A 23,715-nucleotide genomic window follows, 5' to 3' on the forward strand; every position below is an offset into this window, starting at 1 on the left:
CTGAGAAAACACAGACATTCCCGTTATGAACTTTAATCAGTATTTAGTCATCTTATACCACTCCTAGCTAGTATATTTACACAGTAATGATGACAGGATCAGGTCATTAAGCAGCGCGATGGAATGTCAGTCTTTTAAAGCACTCTCTACCTTGCTCAGAATTAAAATTTTGGTTATTTTTGGCAATTGGAAACTTATATTTCAACAAATGCTGCACAATAAAGTGTATTTGGAGTGAAGATATGATTGTGAAGTTGATAATTTTAGTTCCATTAAAAATACTAAACAAAAGAAACAAAGGAATTTTAACAACACTTGAACTGAAATTCAAAGACTGAAAAGGCAATGTAGGTAAACAAAACATTAAAGAGAGGGCATGAGTAGACCTGGGCTTTAAGTGTAGAATTATACAGAAAGATCCATCAATGCCCAAATGAAAACTTAAAAAATTTAAATGTTTAAAGAAATACTTGGTTTAAAGAAATATTAAAGAAATATTATTCCCTCCATAATATTGCTGTGTGCTGCAGACAGTGTATTGGGTGGGTGTAGATTGTATATTATTGATGTGGGAAAAAAAAAATTGTAACAACCCTAACTCTTCTTTAAGTTATTTTATTGATGCAAATTAATTTTAAAAATATTAATGGGGAGACCACGAGACCCAGAAAAGGGGCCCAGCCGCCAGTCCATGTAGGTAGACCACCCCAGCTGGAGGAGGGGCCCAGCCACTGCCTGTGCGGTACACAGCCGCCTGCCCATGCGGTCACCTGACTGAGCTCTGGACAAATATAAGGTCTCCCCAACAACCCCCACCTCATCAAGCATCTTATGAGAAAAACTGATGGAACTCATCTTGGAAAATCCCACCAACCCTTAAAACCCACCAACCAGTGGGCGTGGCTACCAGCTCAGTTCTGCAGCAGATAAGGCACCTGGTTTACATCTCAGAGAATAAGAGAGGCCACAGGTGGAACCTCAACACACTGACTACCACCAGGACCCTGAATCCAGAGACTCAAGCTAGGAATAGACAACGCCACCAACTGGAAGAAAGGAAAACAGAGTTCTGAGAGACATTTTTTTTCTCTCTTTTTTTCTCTTCTCTTTCGCTTTTCATCCATTCATCCAGTCTCCTCTATCCTTCCCCCTCTGGTCCTCACAACCTCAACATATGTGAAACCAAGAATTGTGCATGAAAAAGGTCTTTAACAACTGAATCACCAGAATAATATAATATAGAGGAATTGAATATGCCCCACCTCCCTCCCCCCTTTTATTTCTTTTCTTTTTTCTCTTATTTTCTTTTTCCCCGCTCTCTTTTTTCTCTTTTTTTTCCTTGTTATTTTTCTCCTTCTTACTCCTTCTATCCCACTTGCAACCCCCTAAATTTACTATTTATAAGTAGGGTAATCTTATAAATACAGATAGGAATTTGAATTTATACATTCTTCCATAAATTACCCATCTATTGGTTAGAGTTTTCCAAAGTTACTAAGTTAGATTAACCCCATACCCTCACTCTTTTCCCCCTAAACATAACATCCTACACCTGAAATTCAGTTTTCTTCAAGCTACCAGAAACGGTATGCCTTTCATGAAACTAATGACTATATTTGTAAATGATAATCGAAACCAACATTTGTAGACATAGAGTCTAGCTATAAATGTAGTAATAAGAAAAACGTGTGCTTAGATGATGTACTATTGATATTGGGAACTGTTAACATTGTCTTTCTCCACAAAAGGGAGACTTTGCAACTATACAAGAGCAATATAAATATATAGGGGGAAAATCAATAACACCACAGTTTCACAAAGCAGAAAGAAACATGAGCAGTATGAAAAGACAAGGAAAGAAAGGACCACAAGCAATGCAGGTCAACTCAACTTTAGAAGAGGTAATATCTGCAGCAGATGGAATGTCAGATAAAGAATTCAGGATATACATGCTTCAGATGATCTGGAGTCTCAAGGAAGACATTAGACAGCAAAATCAGACAATGAAAAATCACTTTGACAATGAATTACATAAATCCAAGAAACAAAAGATCAACTATACAGGGAGATAGAGGTTATAAAAAACAAACAAACAGAAATCCTAGAAAAGCAGGAAGCAATAAAACAAATTAAAAACTCAAATGAGAGTACTACCAGCAGAATAGAACACTTAGAAGATAGAACATCAAACAATGAAGACAAAGTATTTCAACTTGAAAAGAACATAGACAGCTTAGCGAGATTGTTAAGAAACCATGAGCAGAACATCTAAGAAATATGGGATAATATAAAGAGACCAAACTTCAGAGTTATTGGGATACAGGAAGGTATAGAGGTCCAAACCATAGAAATGAGCAATCTGTTCAATGAAATAATACCAGAAAACTTCCCAGACATGAAGAATGAGACAGAATCCCAAATCCTAGAAGCCTACAGGATGCCAAATGTGCAAAATCATAAGAGATCTACACCAAGACACATTATAATGAAGATGCCCAACATACAAAATAAGGAGAGAATTTTAAAAGCAACAAGAGAAAGGATAACATTTACATTTAGGAGTAATCAGGATAACAGGTAATCTTTCAAAACAGAGTCTGAAAGCTAGAAGATCCTGGAATAACATATTTCAAACACTGAAAGAAGATGGGTTCCAACCAAGAATTGTGTATCCAGCGAAATTAAGCTTCAGGATGGAAGATGAAATTAAAAACTTCCACGATAAACAAAAGTTAAAAGAATTTGCAGCTAAAAAACCATCTCTCCAAAAAATCCTTGGCAAAACATTACAGGAAGAGGAAATGGAAAATAACAATGAAAACCAACAGTGGGAGGTAGTACAGTAAAGGGGGGAAAAATAATCAAAGAGGAAAACAAACCATGTTTAGTAACATAAATAAACAAATATGGCTGGAAGAACAACCCATATCTCAATAATAACCCTAAATGTTAATGGCTTAAACTCACCAATTAAGAGACACAGGCTAATAGAATAGATCACAAAACAAGACCCAACAATATGCTGCCTACAGGAGACGCATTTGATAGGAAAAGACATACATAGACTGAAGGTGAAAGGTTGGGAAAAATCATATCACTCATATGGACTTCAGAAACAAGCAGGAGTGTCCATACTCATATCAAATAAAATAGATTTCAAGCCAAAGTTAATCAAAAGGGATAAAGAGGGACACTACATACTGCTCAAGAGAACCATACACCAACAAGACATAACAATCATAAATATATATGCCCCAAACAATGGTGCAGCTATGTTCATCAAACAAACTCTTCTCAAGTTCAAGAGTCTAATAGACCACCATACAATAATCATGGGAGACTTCAAAGCACCTCTCTCACCACTGGACAGATGGTGAGACAGATCCAAACAAAACTCAATAACACAATTAATAACCTAGACTTAATTGACATATATAGAATATACCACCCAACATCAAGCAGTTACACTTTTTTCTCAGCAGCACATGGATCCTTCTCAAAAATAGACCATATATTATGTCACAGGGCAACTCTTAGACAATATAAAGGAGTAGAGATATTACCATGCATCTTATCTGATCATAATGGAATGAAACTGAAAATCAACGATAAAAGAAGGAAGGAAAAATCATGCATCACTTGGAGAATGAACAATAGGTTACTGAATGATCAAAGGGTAATAGAAGACATCAAGGAGGAAATTAAGAAATTCTTAGAGATAAATGAAAACACAGACACAACATATCAGAATCTATGGGACTCAATGAAAGCAATTCTAAGAGGAAAAGTCATTGCTTGGAGTTCATTCCTTAAAAAAAGAAAAAAAACAACAAATAAATGATCTCATACTTCATATCAAAATCCTACAAAAAGAAGAGCAAAACAACAGCAAAAGAAGTAGAAGGCAAGAAATAAATAAAATCAGAGCTGAAATTAATGAAATCGAAACAAAACAAACAATTGAAAATATTGACAAAACTAAAAGTTGGTTCTTTGAAAAAATAAATAAAATCGACAGACCCTTAGCCATGCTAACGAAGAGAAGAAGAGAAAGAACTCAAATTACTAGCATACAGGATGAAAAAGGCAAAATCACAACAGACACTTCAGAAATACAGAAGATAATTAGAAATTATTTTGAATCCTTATACTCCAATAAAATAGAAGATAGTGAAGGTCTCAATAAATTTCTTAAGTCATATGATCTGCCCAAATTGAGTCAGGAGGATATACATAACCTAAACAGACCAATATCAATTGAGGAAATAGAAGAAGCCATCAAAAGACTACCAACTAAGAAAAGCCCAGGACCAGATGGGTATACAGCAGAGTTTTACAAAACCTTTAAAGAGGAACTAATACCAATAATTTTCAAGCTATTTCAGGAAATAGAAAAAGAAGGAGAACTTCCAAATTCATTCTATGAGGCCAACATCACACTGATTCCTAAACCAGACAAAGACACTTCAAAGAAAACTACAGACCAATATCTCTAATGATCATAGATGCAAAAATAAAATTCTGGCAAATTGGATACAGAAACATATCAAAAAGATTGTGCATCATGATGAAGTAGAATTCATCCCTGGGATGCAAGGCTGGTTCAATTACAGAAATCAATAAATGTTATTCACCACATCAATAGACTTAAAGATAAGACCCATATGATCATCTCTATAGATGCAGAAAAAGCATTCGACAAAGTACAGCATCCCTTTGTGTTCAAAACTCTAGAAAAACTAGGGATAACAGGAACATACCTCAATATTGTAAAAGCTATCTATGCTAAGCCTCAGGCTAGCATCATTCTGAATGGAGAAAAATTGAAGGCATTCCCTCTAAAATCTGGACCAAGACAGGGATGCCCTCTCTCACCACTTCTGTTCAACATAGTTCTCGAAACACTGGCCAGAGCAATTAGACAGACAAAAGAAATTAAAGGCATAAAAATAGGAAAGGAAGAACTTAAATTATCACTATTTGCAGATGACATGATTCTATACCTAGCAGACCCAAAAGGGTCTACAAAGAAACTATTAGAGCTAATAAATGAATTCAGCAAAGTGGCAGGATATAAAATCAACACGCATAAATCAAAGGCATTCCTGTATATCAGCGACAAATCTTCTGAAATGGAAATGAGGACAACCACTCCATTCACAATATCCTCAAAAAAAATAAAATACTTGGGAATCAACCTAACAAAAGAGGCGAAAGACTTATACAATGAAAACTATAGAACCCTAAAGAGAGAAATATAAGAAGATCTTAGAAGATGGAAAAATACACCCTGTGCATGGATAGGCAGAACTAACATCATCAAAATGGCGATATTACCAAAAGTTCTCTATAGGTTGAATGCAATGCCAATCAAACTCCCAACGGCATTTCTTGTAGAAATAGATAAAGCAATCATGAAATTCATATGGAAAAATAAAAGACCCAGAATAGCAAAAGCAATTCTAAGCAGGAAGAGTGAATCAGGTGGTATAGCGAAACCAGACTTCAAACTATACTACAGAGCAATAGTAACAAAAACAGCATGGTACTGGTACCAAAACAGGCGAGTGGACCAATGGTACAGAATAGAGGACACAGAAACCAATCCACAAAACTACAACTATCTTATATTTGACAAAGGGGCTAAAAGCATGTAATGGAGGAAGGTTAGCATCTTCAACAAATGGTGCTGGGAAAACTGGAAATCCATATGCAACAAAATGAAGCTGAATCCCTTTCTCTCGCCATGCACAAAAGTTAACTCAAAATGGATCAAAGAGCTTGATATCAAATCAGAGACTCTGTGTCTGATAGAAGGAAAATGTTGGCTCCAATTTACATATTGTGGGGTCGGGCTCCAAATTCCTTTATAGGACCCCCATAGCACAAGAGTTAAAAACAAGAATCAACAAATGGGACTTACTCAAACTAAAAAGTTTTTTTCTCAGCAAGAGAAACAATAAGAGAGGTAAATAGGGAGCCTACATCATGGGAACAAATTTTTACTCCTCACACTTCAGATAGAGCCCTAGAACACAAAAAATTAAACAATAAGAAAACAAGTAACCCAATAATCAAATGGGCCAAGGACCTGAACAGACACTTCTCAGAGGAGGACATACAATCAATCAACAAGTACATGAAAAAATGCTCACCATCTCTAGCAGTCAGAGAAATGCAAATCAAAACCACCCTAAGATACCATCTCACTCCAGTAAGATTGGCAGCCATTATGAAGTCAAATAACAACAAGTGCTGGCGAGGATGTGGGGAAAAGGATACACTTGTTCATTGCTGGTGGGACTGCAAATTGGTGCGGCCAATTTGGAAAGCAGTATGGAGATTCCTTGGAAAACTGGGAATGGAACCACCATTTGACCCAGCTATTGCCCTTCTCGGACTATTCCCTAAAGACCTTAAAAGACCGTACTATAGGGATACTGCTACATTGATGTTCATAGCAGCACAATTCACAATAGCTAGACTGTGGAACCAACCTAGATGCCCTTCAATAGATGAATGGATAAAAAAAAAAATGTGGCATTTATACACAATGGAGTATTACTCTGCACTAAAAATTGACAAAATCATGGCATTTGCAGGGAAATGGATGGCACTAGAGCAGATTATGCTAAGTGAAGCTAGCCAATCCCTAAAAAACAAATGCCAAATGTCTTCTTTGATATAATGAGAGCAACTAAGAACAGAGCAGGGAGGAAGAGCATGAGAAGAAGATTACCATTAAACAGGGACAAGAGGTGGGTGGGAAAGGGAGAGAGAAGGGAAATTGCATGGAAATGGAAGGAGACCCTCATTGTTATACCAAATTACATATAAGAGGAAGTGAGGGGAAAGGGTAAAAAAAAACAACAAGGGGGAGAAATGAATTACAGTAGATGGGGTAGAGAGAGAAGATGGGAGCGGAGGGAAGGGGAGGAGGGATAGTAGAGGATAGGAAAGGCAGCAAAATTCAACAGACACTAGTATGGCAGTATGTAAAAAACGTGGATGTGTAACCGATGTGATTCTGCAATCTGTATATGGGGTAAAAATGGGAGTTCATAACCCACTTGAATCAAATGTATGAAATATGATATGTCAAGAGCTATGTAATGTTTTGAACAACTTATAATAGTAATAAAATATTAATGGGTTTCATTGTGGCATATTTGTGAATGCATGTAACACAGTGTGATAAATTTGATTCCTCAATACCTTTCCTGGTTCACTCCTCCTTCCTCCCTTAGTTCTTCTTCCTTTAATATAACAAACAACTTCAATTCTTAATCCCAATTCTAAAGAGAAAAAAAATGACCTAAGCTCCAATACTATTTTATTTGCCTACGAATATTCAAGATTATGATTTTAAAAGGCTGAAATGCTAAGTTAGGCAAACACAGAAACTAAAAATCCACATATCCACCTAAGAGGAGGCTGAATGCTAGCCTCTATAAAGGAGAATGTCTAGATATTAGGGTATGCCCAGAAGCACATAACAGTTCTCTAGCAGATGTGCGACTTCTTGATGAGAGATATTGCTTTAAGTGATGAATTCTCAGTCAAGGTACTATTTTGTTTCTAAACCATAGGTGTTAGACTTTTCATAGTGAATCAACAGAAATTGTATACAGAACTAATAGCTCAAGGTGACTAACCAGATTGGAGGACACCTAGCTACTCCGCGTTCCAGCTGTGCAAACATGAGTAAGTTTCTTGAAAAGTCTAGATATCAGCTTTCTCATCTGTATAATGATATAAATAATGACATTTACCTCAAAGAGGTTATTATGAAGATTAAATAAATACATGGGTAGTACTCTTAACTATGTGTGGCACACAGAAGGCATGCAATAAATGTTTGTTATTATCATTGGTAATGAACCCTATGCAGATATTCATATCAGATGAAACTGAGAAGCAAACCAATGCACTGGCCCTGTTCATCATGTTCTTTCAATTTTCCAAATTTCCCAATACCTTTCCTGCATTAGGACACTCAGCATATGATATTCTCTCTGCCTATCACTCTCCTTTTCCCTTATTTTCCTTTGCAAATTCTTCCCAAATTTTGGATTTCTGCTGCCTATTCTTCTGCTGGGAGTCCTAATTTTTCATTCTTGACCAGCAGTGCAACTATCATCATATAAACCAAGCCATTTAATCATTCACTTTACTCCAATATCTTGATCACAGCTGAGTGTGCATGAATGTGTGTATATGTGTGTGTGTTTGTAATTATCCATATGAATTCTTGCCATTATCTAAGTTCCATAGGGCAAAAACAGTATCTATTTTGTTCATCCAATAAAGCCTTTATCACAATGTCTGTATATTATTATTCAATGAATGTTTATTCAATAAAAGAATAGGAGATTTAATTAAGTGAATGAATAAATATAGTTCATGAGAAATAGAGCTGATCATGATTGTTTCACAGATAATGCTGAATTCTAGAACATCTCACAGGTTTTTAAGATACATTATAAAAATGTTAAATAAGAATCATAGCTGAATTTCATTTTGTGTCTTCTTTACATAATAGGAACTTTAGAAGAAATGTCATTAGGCATAAAAACCACATTTTCCTGTAAGATTTAACAAAAGAGAACAGGAAAAATAACTATAACATTAATTAGATGATCATAATCTCTCCACAAAATATAAATGAGGTACCAATAAATTACAACATGCATAATGTTTATATAAATAAGGTAAATAATCCCTTCAAATTTGTTCTTTTTCTTGACTGTGGACACTTGGAAAGAAGAGCATTCAGAGAAAGAAAAAGAATTTTTTCAACTAAGAGATGTGAAAATAGTGACTTCATATATATATATATACACCGTGTGTGTGTGTGTGTGTGTGTGTATGTAACAATAACAATATATATTGTAAACATAGTACATATGTGATGGTTTACTTACATTAAATTACAAGGAATAATAATCTAATTAGTAGTTCTCAATCATATTTACAGATTAGCATTTCCTGTAGAATCTTGAAAAATGAAGCTGTCTGAGGCTCAAAGACTAGAAATACTATTTCAAACAGTATAAATTATATCTAGAATACCAGTACATTTTTATTATTTTTTATTTTTTTAAAGAGAGAGTGAGAGAGGGAGAGAGAGAGAGAGAGAGAGAGAGAGAGAGAGAGAGAATTTTTAATATTTATTTTTTAGTTATCCGCGGACACAACATCTTTGTATGTGGTGCTGAGGATAGAACCCGGGCCGCACGCATGCCAGGCGAGCGCGCTACCGCTTGAGCCACATCCCCAGCCCCACCAGTACATTTTTAAAGTTTTATGACTGGCCCTGATATAAATCTGAAACACTAATAGTTTAAAGATAGAAGTAAAATTGCTTATGGTTCAGAAGAATATCTGAATATAACAATTTACAAAACAATCCTGAATAACTAAGCAAGATTCAGAAACTACATGAGTAATATTAATCACTTGTTTCGTTTGTATTAGGAAACTGTAATAACCTACACAATTGAAAAATATTTAAATATATTCATTTAAAGGTTGTTTATTTCCTTTAAATTTTCATTTAATTAAATAGCATTCACAATTTAATTTGATAAATATTTACTGAGTGATTGCGATGAAGAAGATACTTTTCTCTGAAACCGAGAAATCAAAAAAGCATGAAATTTGATTATTGACCCTTGTACAGCTTACATGTCAAATAGAGACACAGACATGCATAAATTTTCTAAAATAAAAAATGCATGGTAAGTTCCACAATGAAATATTAACAGGTAAAGTATACCCTACACTCCCTGCCACACAGTCAACTAAAGAAGAGATCAAAGAGTTTCATGACATGAATCTCATTTGAAATGAGTCTGGAAATATAAAGAACATTTACATAACAGAAAATAAAGAAGAATCAAGCACATATTTGGAGGCATGCAATAAATGATATATTTGGGAATTTGGTTGTTTACGGAAGAACACAGAAAAAAATAGAGACTATTAAGGGATACAGATGTTCTCTATACAACATTCCTTATTCTGACAACTCTGAAGGCATATGTGGCATAAAAACAGAAGAAAGTCAAATCTTATTTCTCTAATGATATTTTAATGATGTTTGGGAAAAATAATGCATGCAAGAAATAGTTAAATAGCAAAATATTAATTCTAAATCATATATATTACTGCCTAATACTATAATAGCTCAGAACTGGATAGGAACATATAGCAGAGAAAGAATACTGTGCCTACATAATCACAGCAGTAGGCCAACAGATTGTTCCAACTCACTTAAACACTGATCTCCTATAAGGAAAATGAAGATACAAGTTGGGACAAGACTATAAAAGGCCTTGAATATCAAGGATGAAATTTGGGGGCTTTTTAATGGTTCTTAAGCACATAAGATTATAATGTATAATCAAGTAAGCAGGGAAATGACAGAATTAAGTTTTTTACAGAGAGGACTAGGATGTACTGGAAAGGGTAAGGCAATAAGCAGAGGGTTAGTTTTATGATTACTGCATAGGTACAAGAAGAAGATAATGAAATCAAGAATGTACCAGTTGATGGACAAGAAAAAGGATGTGCTACTGCCTTATGAGAACATTTCGACTGAAGAACAGGGCTGGATTGGTGGGTGTATCAGTTATCTTTGAAAAGAAAGGGAGATGTCAAATTCAGTTAAAGAGGGCCTTGGAAGTTTAAATATGATATATAGGAAACAAGTATTCTGAGGTCCTTAGCAAGGGAGCTATTTGAAAATCTCATGACTTCTATCTCTGTCATTTCAAGATTACTAGCTTTGCTTTCATTATCAGAAGCTTTTAATGAAACTTATTTTGTTTTGATTTGTCTACAGCTTTGATATCCTTTCTTAGTTAATAAAAGGACAAACATATGAATTCCTCCTGGCTTGATATGCCACTGTAAATCAAATTTAGAAATTATATATATGCTAATGTTTATAGCGGGTTGCTCCCGACGCTAACCTCATATTCTTATTACTACCTGAGGAAACAAACATGCTGATGAAATAATAGAAAAGCTCTTTGTTTATCCTAAAAGTAAAATTCCTTATTATGAATGGCATAAATGACCACTACTGTGTGATCTTATTAAAATATACAATTATAAGTGAAGTAAAATTATCTAGCTGATCGACATTCACTTAATTAGGTTGATGGTGAAAATATTTGTGGCTTAAAAAGCATTTGCCATTTGATTTCACTAGAGAGATTAGTAAAGTTATTCTCCAGACTGAAAACAAGGTTAAGGAATAATTATAGTGGGGGAAAATACTGAAAAATAAATGCTATGTCCCTTGAAATAAATTTGCAGGAAATAAGCAGAAATAAAGTTCATGTTTTATTCCTCATTTAATTATATTTGCATGTCTATATTTTCAAATATTAACATTGATAATTGATAATTCTTCAATAATTTATTTTGTAAAAATTTAGATTCCCAATAATATATGAAGCTGTATTTTAAATCAGTATTAAACATCCCCAAAATTAATATAATTTATATCATTGAAGATTAACAAAATAAAACTATGATTATATTAACATTGACTTGTATGTTGCGCAGTAATTAATAAATACCTATAAGATAGATTGCATTCTGTTCATTACTAGTCTCTCCACTTCCATATGTATGTACATTTATCTACAAATAATGGAAAAACAAATACTTACCAAAATTGTGGTAACAATCAAAGAACGATTAGATAAGGAATCTGTGATGTTAGCTGGTTTTCCCTTTTGACTTTCTGTCATATTCAGGCCACTGGCTGGATCCCAAGTTCCAATCTATAAAATAGCAAATATACTTTGTAAATTGTCCATCAGGCACCTGAGAGAGAGAACTGCAGAGAAAGTTAAGACTGCTAACACTTATTATTCACCTCTGCTGCATTATCTCCTGTCGTTAAAGTAAAGCTGCTTGTTTTAAGCATGATTCACTGCTTTGTGAAGTGTGTCCAATGAAGTGTGACATTAAAGAACAAAATGATCCACTGCACTGCTACAGTCAGTGTGGGAGCTTAATTTTCCATTCAAACTTTCATTCACCAAGATAAACCACATTTGATGATACCTTGACAGCTGGCTAAAACTCATGAATAGGGTATATCTTTTATTATAATGGATCTATCACATTCTCTTTATAAAGATAGCATTCCATATTAGGGACAAAGCTAAAAGACAGAGTAAAAAAACCTAAGGATCCAGAATAAATTAATAGGTAAAGGCAGGAATTAACTAGTAAGGAAGGAGTTAACTAGTATTCTCGACTACCCCCAGTAGGACAAGGTCATATCCAGATTTATCTTTGGAATTTTGAAAACATACCTTTGCAGCTTCTAAAATACTCTCAGAAAAGGAGATTGCAGCAGTCTCATCTAGATAACTCATCAATACTTGCTCCTGTATTCTCTTTAATATGAATTTTAATTGAACTAATATTTTTGATAGAATAGGGCAGATACTCCTTTTCTTCTTTCCTTCTTTTCCTTCTCTCTCTCTCTCTCTCTCTCTCTCTCTCTCTCTCTCTCTCTCTCTCTCAGTATGTGTCTGTAAAATGCTGGGGATTGAATTTAGGGATGCTGTACCACTGAGCTACCCCTAGCCCTTTATAGTTTTTATTTTGAGAAAGGCTCTTCCTAAGTAGTCAAGACTGACCTCAAACTTGCAATCCTTCTTCTTTGTCAGCTCAAGTAGCTGGGATAACACGTGTGCACCACTTCATCCAACCATGTACACTTTGTATATAGGAATTTCATACCCAGTGATCCAGCATCTAAGATGCAGAGACTATCCTCTGCGAAGACACATATAAGTAGAGGATACCATGGAATGCATAGATTGTGGGTCATATGGCACCTACACTGTTACTGTATCCTACAACAACAGTCATCATCAAAGGAGAACAGAGACAAAGAAAGATGTGAAATCAATAGTTTTTTAAAATTTTTATCGCTCCATTTATGTTAGATGTTTATGATAGACAAATCCATTAGGACAAAATTAAGACTGCTGATTCCTGTGGAGTTTGAGAAGGCAAGAATAGGAAGCACCTTCTTAATGCATAAAGAATTTCTTTGGGGGTTGGTGGAAATGTTTGGAACTAGATAGAGCTGCTGGTTTCACGTTATGACTGTATTAATGCCACCAGAGTGTTCACCTTAAAATTGTGAGTTTTGCCGGGCATGGTGGCACATGCCCATAATCCCAGCTACTCCAAAATCTGAGATAGGAATCCCAAGTTCAAGGTCAATCTGGGCAATGCAGTAGGACCCTGTCTTAAAATAAAAAGTGTTGAGAATGTACCTTAGTGCTAGAGTACCCCAGGTTCATCCCCCAGTACCACCAACAAAAACTTTAATTGTGTTATATTGAATGAATCTCATTTCAGTTTATTTAAAAATTTGATCAATCAATAATATAAAACAGCAGGTGTCACCTTTAATCCCATGATGAAGATAGAAATTCTTTGACCTTACTAGAAAGTGACATTGCCACTCAGTCCACTCACAAGCCGACATGCATTTGTTAGTGACAAGCTCAGCTGTGTTTGACCCACAACCTCTACAGGAACCAACCCTGAGAGCAACAGACTTTAAATAGTCCAAACCAGTAAGGCAATGACAGTCACTTTGCTTTTTCCTTGGCTTCCAACTCAGAACCAACCAAAGAAAGCCAAACACACATCCATAACAAGTCTCATAGGATGCATCAGTACTTGATAGCCATCTCCAGTGTCCCACACCTACAGCCTCTAGGCAATGGTACCTCTCAAAGCTATGCTTTGTTCAAATCATAGGGCTTCTGAGTCCCACCCAATGCAAGTAGTAAACTCCCTTGCTCTGGCAAACATTTTTTCTTAAGAGAGAGAGAGAGAGAGAGAGAGAGAGAGAGAGAGAGAGAGAGAGAAAGAGAGAGAGAATTTTAATACTTATTTTTTAGTTTTCGGTGGACACAACATCTTTGTTTGTATGTGGTGCTGAGGATCGAACCCGGGCCGCACACATGCCAGGCGAGTGCACTACCGCTTGAGCCACATCCCCAGCCCATGGCAAACATTTTTTTTTAAATTTTTTTTTTTTAATTTTTGGTACTGGCAATTGAATCCAGGGGTACTTTACCATTGATTACATTCCTAGCACTTTTTTTTTTTTTGTAATTTGATCAGCTTTGACATGTTTTGACATGTATGTAACCAATCCAATCAATATAAAAGGCATTTCCATTTCTATTATTTTTTAAATTTAAAATCATGCAGACTGTGTTTCCTGCATGATTTATTACATGATTTCAATCACTTTAAGATGCATAGAACCTCACTCCCACATGTCAACTACTTCAAAATTAAGTGGCATATTTATTAATATCTCACAGGTCAAGGAAGAAAATAAAAGTACATATAAAGTGTTTTGAACTAATTGATAATAAGAGATTAAAATATGAGATCTCTAGAATGAAACAGTACTTAGATGAACATTTATAACTAAAGTACTCGTATCATAAAGAAGCTAGAGAAACAATCAAATTATTTTCAAATTAAGAAGTAGAAAGGAAAAATAAGAGTGGGAGCAGAAATATATCAAATAGAGAAGAACTAATATAGCTAAAAGTTGATAACAATCAAACAAGTCTAATCAAGAAAAATGCAAAAACACAAAAATATCAAAAATATATTAAGGTAATATTGCAGTTGCATGCCAACATATTTGATAGCTTGCATAACATGGTCTATATTATATAAGGATCCTGGTGCTGCTGAGAAGAAAGTGTACTCAATCATTGATGGATGAGATATTCTATACATGCATTTTTTACTTCTATAGCTTCTTTATGAAATCAGTAGTTCTTTTTCCTCATTCTCTCAAACCTGGGAGTTAGCAATGATGAAGTTTGCCTTCCATACTACCCTAACTAGCTACACAACTTCTTTTCTTCAAAGAAAAGAAAACTATTAATTTATCTTTTACATTAAACCTTTGTACATAAATTAAATTATTTTAATGTGATATTGATCTAGCAGGTATTATTTATTCAGTCTACCTAAATATGCAAAGTTCTCATCGACATAAGCTTATCCATATAAATATTAAGATTCTTTAAATTCACTATATTTCATCATATCCACTTTTTTGGATATGAGTGACTTTCTCAGTAAACTATTGAGTTTTTCTTTTTTTTTTTCATTTGAGTGACTTTTTCAGTAAACTATTGAGATATCTGTTTTACCTTAATAGAAGAAGCATAAAAGTATAAATATTAGTAATTGATTTTAATTAAAATAAGGGTAGATATGTCATTTTCATAGGTGTATTTAAGTGCAAACTATTATATTTTTCAAGTATGCATTAAATTATACAAGGGAGTCAAAGTCTTTTTAATGATGTCTTAAAATTTTTCTTGCATATTTTCTCATATTGAGTTAAAAGTCATCTTGCTTTTAGGCACTGTGTATTCCTAATGTTTGCATCATAAGGGAAGTATATGATAAATTGTTGTGAAGTGTAGCCTCCATGCACAACACTAGAGCTTATTTTCTCTATCCAATCCTAACAGTATTTTTTTCTAGTTCCTGGAAAAACATCATCAGACTAGCAAGGACCCTGCTGGAGACCTGAGTGGGGACACATGGAGAGGTGCAAAATTAGATGCTTACTAACCTGCTAAAGGTTTCAAATTCAAAATCATTAAAAGCACTCTGTTGGCAAACCAAGACACATTTGCCATTGGTATTTTGCAGTGCCTGCCATTTTTCTATCCCTGGTCTATAATTAATACCTATCACTTATTCCTTCCTTTTTTCATGGTTGGCTAAATAGGTAGGTAATTCAGCTGTATAATTCTACCAGCCAAAGCACTGGCAAACATCATTTGTCCACTTTCTTCTACCTAATGACACCTTCAAACATGATAAACATGTTTTCAACTTTCAAACAAAGCCACTGATACAAAGATGGCTTCACTTAATGACACCCTACATGATTACTTTTATAAAAAATAGCATAGCTCACTAAATAATTTTGTTCACTCATCGTCATACTTGTCTAATTTCATTCTCTGTCAGTTCCCATTTTAGTACTATTTGTATGGAGGATTTGAAGCTCAAAAGCCTCTCATACAAATCAATAATTTCCTGTAATCACACATTAGTTATCACCATTGACACCTTAGGTTTCTTGGCATAACACTAAGAAGTTTCAGAAATTTTAGTAGCTTTAAGATATTAAGTAAACAAAAGTTTTTGTATTCCTAGATTATAGGATTCCTAATAGTACACAGTATGCTTTAAATTTTAAAAAAGCTACCAAACCAATATTGTTGTTTTTCTTTATTTCAATGACAAGAAATATGCACAGATAAATTCAAGAATTTTTAATTTTTTTATATTAAGAAACACTAGTTTATTATTTGATTTAATCAGACTTTTTATTTATTTATTTTTAAGATACTGCATATAGATCCCAGGGCCTTGTGCATGCTAGGCAGACACTCTACTACTGAACTGCATTCCCACATTCCCGGCCCTTGATCAATTCTTTTAAGTCCTTTTTTTTTTTTTTTTAAACTTTTCAGTTCTGAAATAGATATAATATATCTATATACTGCTGTCCTCAGAAAATTTGTTTATGTATAGTGACTCTGCATCTTGTTCTGCCCAACACTTTAAGTTTACAAATTTCTTTCTAATATAATTATTAGTAAACACTCTTGTCCAAATAAAAATGTCATAGTTCAAATAATAAATTAATTATAAGTTCACCCTAATTATAAAAATTAAATTAGATACAAAATATGAAAGTTCTCCAAAAGCATAAACTATAGAAAATTATGATTTAATTCATTTTTATTTTATGTTCTGACCCACTCTTAATTATTTTCTTCTTGTAATAAAAGAATGTATGTTTATAGCCATTAAGTTATGAAGTACATAAAAAATATAAAAAGAAATCAATTTAAACTGTATTACCCAGAGTTAACCAAAGCTAATGCCTTGGTGTGTTTCCTTCCAATGTTTTATCTTTCCATGTTTGTTACTTGTGCAGTTTCCATCATAACTTAGTGGTTAATGGTCCACTTTCTGCAAGAGTATCTGACTCCCTGGATACCATTATAGTCACCCAGGTGCTGTCAGGTGACTTGGGAACAATACTTATCTATTCTTTAATTTCCTTATTTATTGATGGGGAAATGGTATCATTAGTCTCAGAGTTCTTTTGTGATTGTTGTTGTTGTTGGTGGTGGTGGTACTAGGATTTAACTCAGGGGTGTTTAACCACTGAGCCACATCCCCAGGCTTTTTTTGTATTTTATTTACAGACAGGGTCTCACTGAGTTGCTTAAGGTCTTATTAAGTTGCTTAGGCTGGCTTTGAACTTGTGATACTCTTGTCTCAGCCTCCCAAGGCCACTGGGATTACAGGCATGTGCCATTGCACCCAGCTCATAGAGCTTTTGTGAGCATTAAAATTTAAAATGTCGGGCTGGGGATGTGGCTCAAGCGGTAGCGCGCTTGCCTGGCATGCGTGCGGCCTGGGTTCGATCCTCAGCACCACATACAGACAAAGATGTTGTGTCCACCAAATACTAAAAAATAAATATTAAAATTCTCTCTCTCTCTCTCCCTCTTTCTCACTCTCTCTCACTCTTTTAAAAAAAAATTAAAATGTCAACATATTTATTCAAAAGAATTAAAGTCAATATACTATAATGATACAGGCACATCAGTGTTTATAATAGTGCAACTCACAATAGCCAAGTTATGGAACCAGCCAAGGTGCCTGTCAACAGATGAACAGACAAAGATGTGGTATATATACACAATGGAGCTTTACTCAGCCATAAGGAAGAATGAAATTATGGCATTTGTAGGTAAATGAATGGAAATGAAGAACATTCATGCTAACTGAAATCAACCAAAGTCAGAAGGTCAAGGGTTACATGTTTTCTTTCATATGCAGAAGCTAGAGGAAAATAAGGAAAAAAAAATAGTAGGTGGGGGAGGGAGCAACCCCATGAAAATAAAAGACAAATGAGTGAAGGAAGGGAAGTGATTGGGAGGGAGGAGGAACTGGAAAAGAGAGGAACAGTGGAACAAAACTGACAAATTTATGCTATGTACATATATGAATAGGCCATAGTGAATTTCACCTTTATGTATATCTATAAAGGACTAATTTTTTAAAAAGTAAATAGATGGAACACCAGTGGAGTTGAGAAAGGGGAACAGGGGCAGGAAAGAAGGGAGGTAAAGAGGAAATAATGGGGATAGAAATAGAACAAATTATATTCCATGCTTGTATAATTATGTAAAAATAAACCACAATATTATCTATAACTATGATGCAGTAATAAAAAGATAAAAAGTCAACATAATTTGTTGTATATATACACTGTAATTATTATGATAATAGTTAAGTAAATCCTGTTTGTACTCTATTCTGAGCATTTTCTCCTGGCATTAAAAATTAGTCAAATGGCCTAATTTTAAGGACTAGCAATAATGAAATTAATAAACATATCATGATTTAACTATCATTGTCATATGTAAGAGTTTAATAAACACATTTGTTTATAAATAATTGCCACATATTTGATTATTTTAATAACAGGTTTCTAGAATTAGAATTACTGGACACAAGTTATAAGAGTTCTCAAGACTGCTAGTACATGTTGTAAAACAGCTTTCAAGAATTACTCTTCTAGTTGCTATCTTCTCCCTTACAGTTCATGGTAATTCGTATAAGATAATTGTATCTCTTAATTCATTACTTATTAATAATAATTGAGTTACATAATTGGATGATGTTCTAGAAGTTCATGACAGTTTTGTTGTTATTTTTAGGTAGGGTTTTTCTTTTATGTTATTTTTTATTCCATATATTGTATTCACCTAAATTTCTAGTATGTATTTTTAATCATGGTTGCCGTTCTTTCTATATTTGTGAATTTGTGTTTGCTGATCAATTACTATCTACATTTTCACTTTCAACATATTTTTTCATTTTATGAACTTTCTTATAGCTGTTCATCAATGGATATTTTTATGTCTAAACTTTATGCCCTCATAAATATTTAGCTTTGCTGCTTTCATATTGGTTGGCCTTCACTATTTCTTTTCTAATCCTAGGGTTGGGGTAGATAGTTATTCTGTGATAATTTGGGAGATAACTTTATTTTTGTTTAAACACTTACTATCATATTCTAAAACCAAATTTGAACCCTAAAAGTTAAAATGACATCTACTCTATAAAAATTCACTCTTTAATCCATTTTGCTACGATACATACTGATTCAGTTTTAGTTAATTTAATCTGAGATTAAGAGCACTGCTTATCTGTTTGCTTATTTTGTTTCGTATATTATAGATAAAATGTATTTGAGAAAAAATTAGTGCTTTTTGATATAATTTTAAAGTCAGTACTCAATACTATCTTGCTTAAACATTTTTGATCTCTATTAGAATTTCTAACCACCCATTTCTACCTTTCATTTCTTTTTCTTTATATAAGACTATTTATGTAAGCAACTCAACATACTTTTATCTGTTTGCATATTGAAGATTTTTTTAACCTTCTTACATTAAGAAAACTTAAAGACATTGTCTCAAAGCTACATCTTATTATTTTTTTCCTAACATTTAAAGTTGCTAAGAGACTGAAAGCAGCTTATTAATTGTTTTTGTTGTTGTTGGCAGATATTTTATTGAAATCTTCTAGTGTTCTCTATTTTTATACATGTATATATGTGTTTTACATATTTATATATGTATATATACATGTTATATACATGTATATGTACATGTTATATACACCTTTATGTACATGTAAATATTTTGAAAAATATTCTCTGCAAATAAAATATCCTGATTTTATGTATAGTATGTATACAGACAGAATTTCTTATCCTATCTATCAGAATTATAATACTTTTCTCTAGTTTCTGAAGATAGATTTTTACTTCAGTTTTCCTGAAGTATTTGTGTCATGATCTCTTGATTAGATATTAGACTTTTCATATGAAATACTTTTCCCTCTTTGACTATCTTGCAGATGGATCCTGATCACTGCTTCAAAATATGTCTAAAGGACCTCCTCTGTATGGCAACTGATGGCCTTTAGCTGGACTTCCATAACAGTGACATTACAGTAATTACCATGTTGTCTTTTTATGGGTTTCTTATCTCTTGCTAGTTAAACTTTAACCCTCTATGGGTAGTGACAGTCACTTACTCATCTTTTCGCTCAAGGCTTTTGAATATAAGGCAACCTCTGGACTTTATATGACAGCTATGAATACATTGGTTTTTTGGAGAAAGAAATCTGTTATTTTCTACATCTTAGAAATGTCATTTACATATTGCTTTGAATTAAAATTTCGATTCACTTTTATTTATTGTAGCTTACTATGTTAGATTTATGTTAGTAAATTAAGGGATGGAAGCATGTCATAAATCTTTAATAAATATTCAACATTAGTAATTATTGAAATTAGTAATATCATAAGTAAAATAATAAATTGAATTTATTATTATTGCATTTACAAAATTAACAGAATATGTAAGTGAATTCTTACATGATGAAAACTTTTAGGTTTTTTAGGTTGATTTTACAATTTTCAAAATCATTCATTCATATGGTAAATATTGAACATATATTACTATGTGTCTATTATTTTATATTTACATAATATGTTTTACACATTTTGTTCTTCCTATTTCTCCACTTTTTTAAACCCCTATGTTTTGTTCTAACTCTGTTTCATTTGTGTGTGTTTGTGTATGTGTGTTCTGTTACTGGGAATTGAACGCAGGGGCACTCAACCGCAAAATTAAATCCCCATCCCTTTTGTTTTTTATTTTGAGACCAAGTGTCTCTTAATTTCTTGAGGCTGACCCTGACTTGCAATTCTCTTGCCTCAGTACTGAGTAGCTGGGATACAGGGATATGACCAGCTCTAACTCAATATCTTATAAAATGTTTTAAAATATTATACCACACATCTTTACCATGTATTTGCAAATTTTCTAAATTTTATGTATGTTTTAATATTTTATAAGTATTCTATTTAAATAATTCATTATTTATTATTTCTCAGAAATATTCTGATTCTTACTATAATTTTATTTGATAATTGTTTTGTCTGGTTTCCTTGTTTTACTTTTTCTGGGTAAAAAAAGCATTCATTTATACAATTAATTTTTAAATCGTTCATTTATCACATTATTTATTTATTTATTTTTATGTTGACATTTTTCTCAGTATAAACTTCATTTACTTCTTAAATCACATTTATGTTCAAAGAATATTTTTGCTTCTCCACAAGATAAAATTGTTTACCTCATCTGAAATTAGCATCTTATCATGTCCTATAAAGTTACATGTCACGTTGCTTTTTAAAGGCAGAATCAGCAAGGCATGTTTCTTATTCTCTGTGGAATTTTTAGAAATAATCTGTTTAACAAGAATACCGGAAACTTTCTCAAGTAGGAGTAAAATAAACATTCCAGCTAACTTGAAAAATATTAGTTCAAAAGAAAGCCAAGCTTATTTGAAGTTACCAACTACTTTAAATTAAATTCTCTAGAAGAGTAATCAGCACAATGTAATCATCAAAATTCTCTTTACACAGTCTTATTGACATTTACCAACAAAATATCCATTGGAATGTTGGTGGTTAGGAAAAAATAATCAATAGAGTTTTCATTATAAAAGAGAGTAGGGCTGAGGGTGTAGTTCAGTGGGAGAGCACTTGCCTAGTATGTCTGAGACCCTGAGTTCAGTCTTCAGCAACACACACACACAAACACACACACACACACACACACACAGTGTTAATGAAGAAAAGAGAAACATTTTTTTAGATTAGAAAGGCCTCTGTGATCATGAGAAAGCACATTATACGTGCCTCAAATGGTTTTAGCATAATATGAATTGTCCATCATAGAATAAGTTTGCTTAAAAAGTGTTTTCCCAGAAATAAGTTTTCCCCAACCACATGATCCATGAAGTGCCGTTTTTAATGTAGTATTTTAACAGCTCCTCTTAGAAGAAAGGACATCCCTAGTAATGTTGCTAGAGAGTATTGAAAAAAAAGGAAACTTAAGGAAGGAATATATGTTAAGTGGTGATTTATATTTGGGAGATAAATATTCTTTTAATTGATTGAATGTGTACATATTGAATATATGGGTTACTTATTTCTCTACTAAGTACACCCATTCTTTCTGGATAATCTGCAAATCCAGACTTCTTAATTCAATATGGAATTTCACATGGGTACGGAGATATTTTTTCAACACAGTTGTGCTCTTGTTAGGTGTTGACAGGAATTTAAAGCTTTTTCTTTCCTTCCTTATGTCTTCAAATGTTAAATATTTAAGTAAACAGTAGAGAAAGAACTTGCATTACTCTCCAATAATCCTTGATATCAAAGTTTAATAGTTGTATACTTCTATTATGTGTTAAGATGAAAGTACTTAAGCATCGTGCCTGATTTATCATAGACAAAAAGGAAATACTTCATAGCAAGGCCTATATGCTGCCTGCCAGGGAAAATTCAAAGAACAGTGCAAAAGTCCTGGAACTGGACTGCCTTCCTATAGAAATTAATTGTCCACAGGACAGTGTAAGGAACTACAATTAGTTATCAGTTCCTTGATACCCAGCGGTTTCCGCAGAATTTGATATTTCACGATCTGTGAAAAACAGTACTAATGTGAGGAATATGAGGGGAAAAAAGAATGAATATTATATACATATATATATATGATATTATATATCATATATATATATATATGTAAAATCATCTAATCATCTAATATATATAATCATCTAATCATCTCCTGGAGTGTGATGACTAATATAAACACATATTTTTCACATTTAGAATTTTTATTTGTGTTTAGGGCAAGTTCAATCTAAACTTAATTATAAAAAGTTAAGAGATCAGTAGTGCTTTTATTTTATTTTCAATAAAATTTTAGCCAGTGAATTAAATATTGTCAAAAATGACAATGTGATAATAACACTCAATTAAGGATCATTTTCCAAGAATAAAAATGTACTTCATATTTTATTAGATTTGAAGTCAAATCAATGCTTTATAATTATGGTTAGTGTGCATGTTGTAATTCAAATTCAGTAATTGAAAAAATAAAAGTCAATATGTGATATTCTTTGATATGCCAAGATTAAAAATATTGTCCAACAAAATAGGAAATTATGAGCCCTCAAAGAATGCAGTACTATTGGCTACTAAACACATTCATCACCCACAAATGAAAATATTTTACCTTCTTGAAGTTTTTAAATGATCAAGCAAAATAATAACTACAAACACACTGACAGACAAAAATGTTGGTATAGTTCTGAAATAGGATTTATGATGAATTCTATGTAGAGAAATTCAATGCTTAACATTTCCATAGAAATACATTATGCAAGGAGGCAATCCAAGAGGTATTTTGGCTTTTAAAAAAGCAAACAACACATTTCTGACTAGTTTAAAGATTACTAGTCAACATCACCATTAACATTGTTTTTGTATGGGAAAGCAAAAAAACTCTCAGTTCTTGGGAAAGTTGAGTGTTACTGTTGCCATGGGGACCAGAGCATACATATCAAATGCCATTGGGAGAGGAAGATAAAAACTGCTGTGCATCTGGTACCTAAAAATCTATTATAGAAATACCTTTCACCTAATTTAGGTGT

At 33.2% G+C, this 23,715-nt stretch overlaps 1 protein-coding gene across 2 annotated transcripts in view; it reads right to left on the reverse strand.

Moving 5' to 3' along the window:
* Positions 1-23,715, reverse strand: part of Grik2 (glutamate ionotropic receptor kainate type subunit 2) — a 645,182-nt gene that overhangs the window by 267,328 nt on the left and 354,139 nt on the right. For both annotated transcript variants that reach the window (XM_076859896.2, XM_076859897.2), the window contains exon 9: positions 11,685-11,798. In XM_076859896.2, coding sequence (XP_076716011.2) covers positions 11,685-11,798 — 114 coding nt within the window. The remainder of the gene's footprint in view (positions 1-11,684; positions 11,799-23,715) is intronic.

Source organism: Callospermophilus lateralis, chromosome 6, assembly GCF_048772815.1.
Source record: "Callospermophilus lateralis isolate mCalLat2 chromosome 6, mCalLat2.hap1, whole genome shotgun sequence".
NCBI lineage: Eukaryota > Metazoa > Chordata > Mammalia > Rodentia > Sciuridae > Callospermophilus > Callospermophilus lateralis.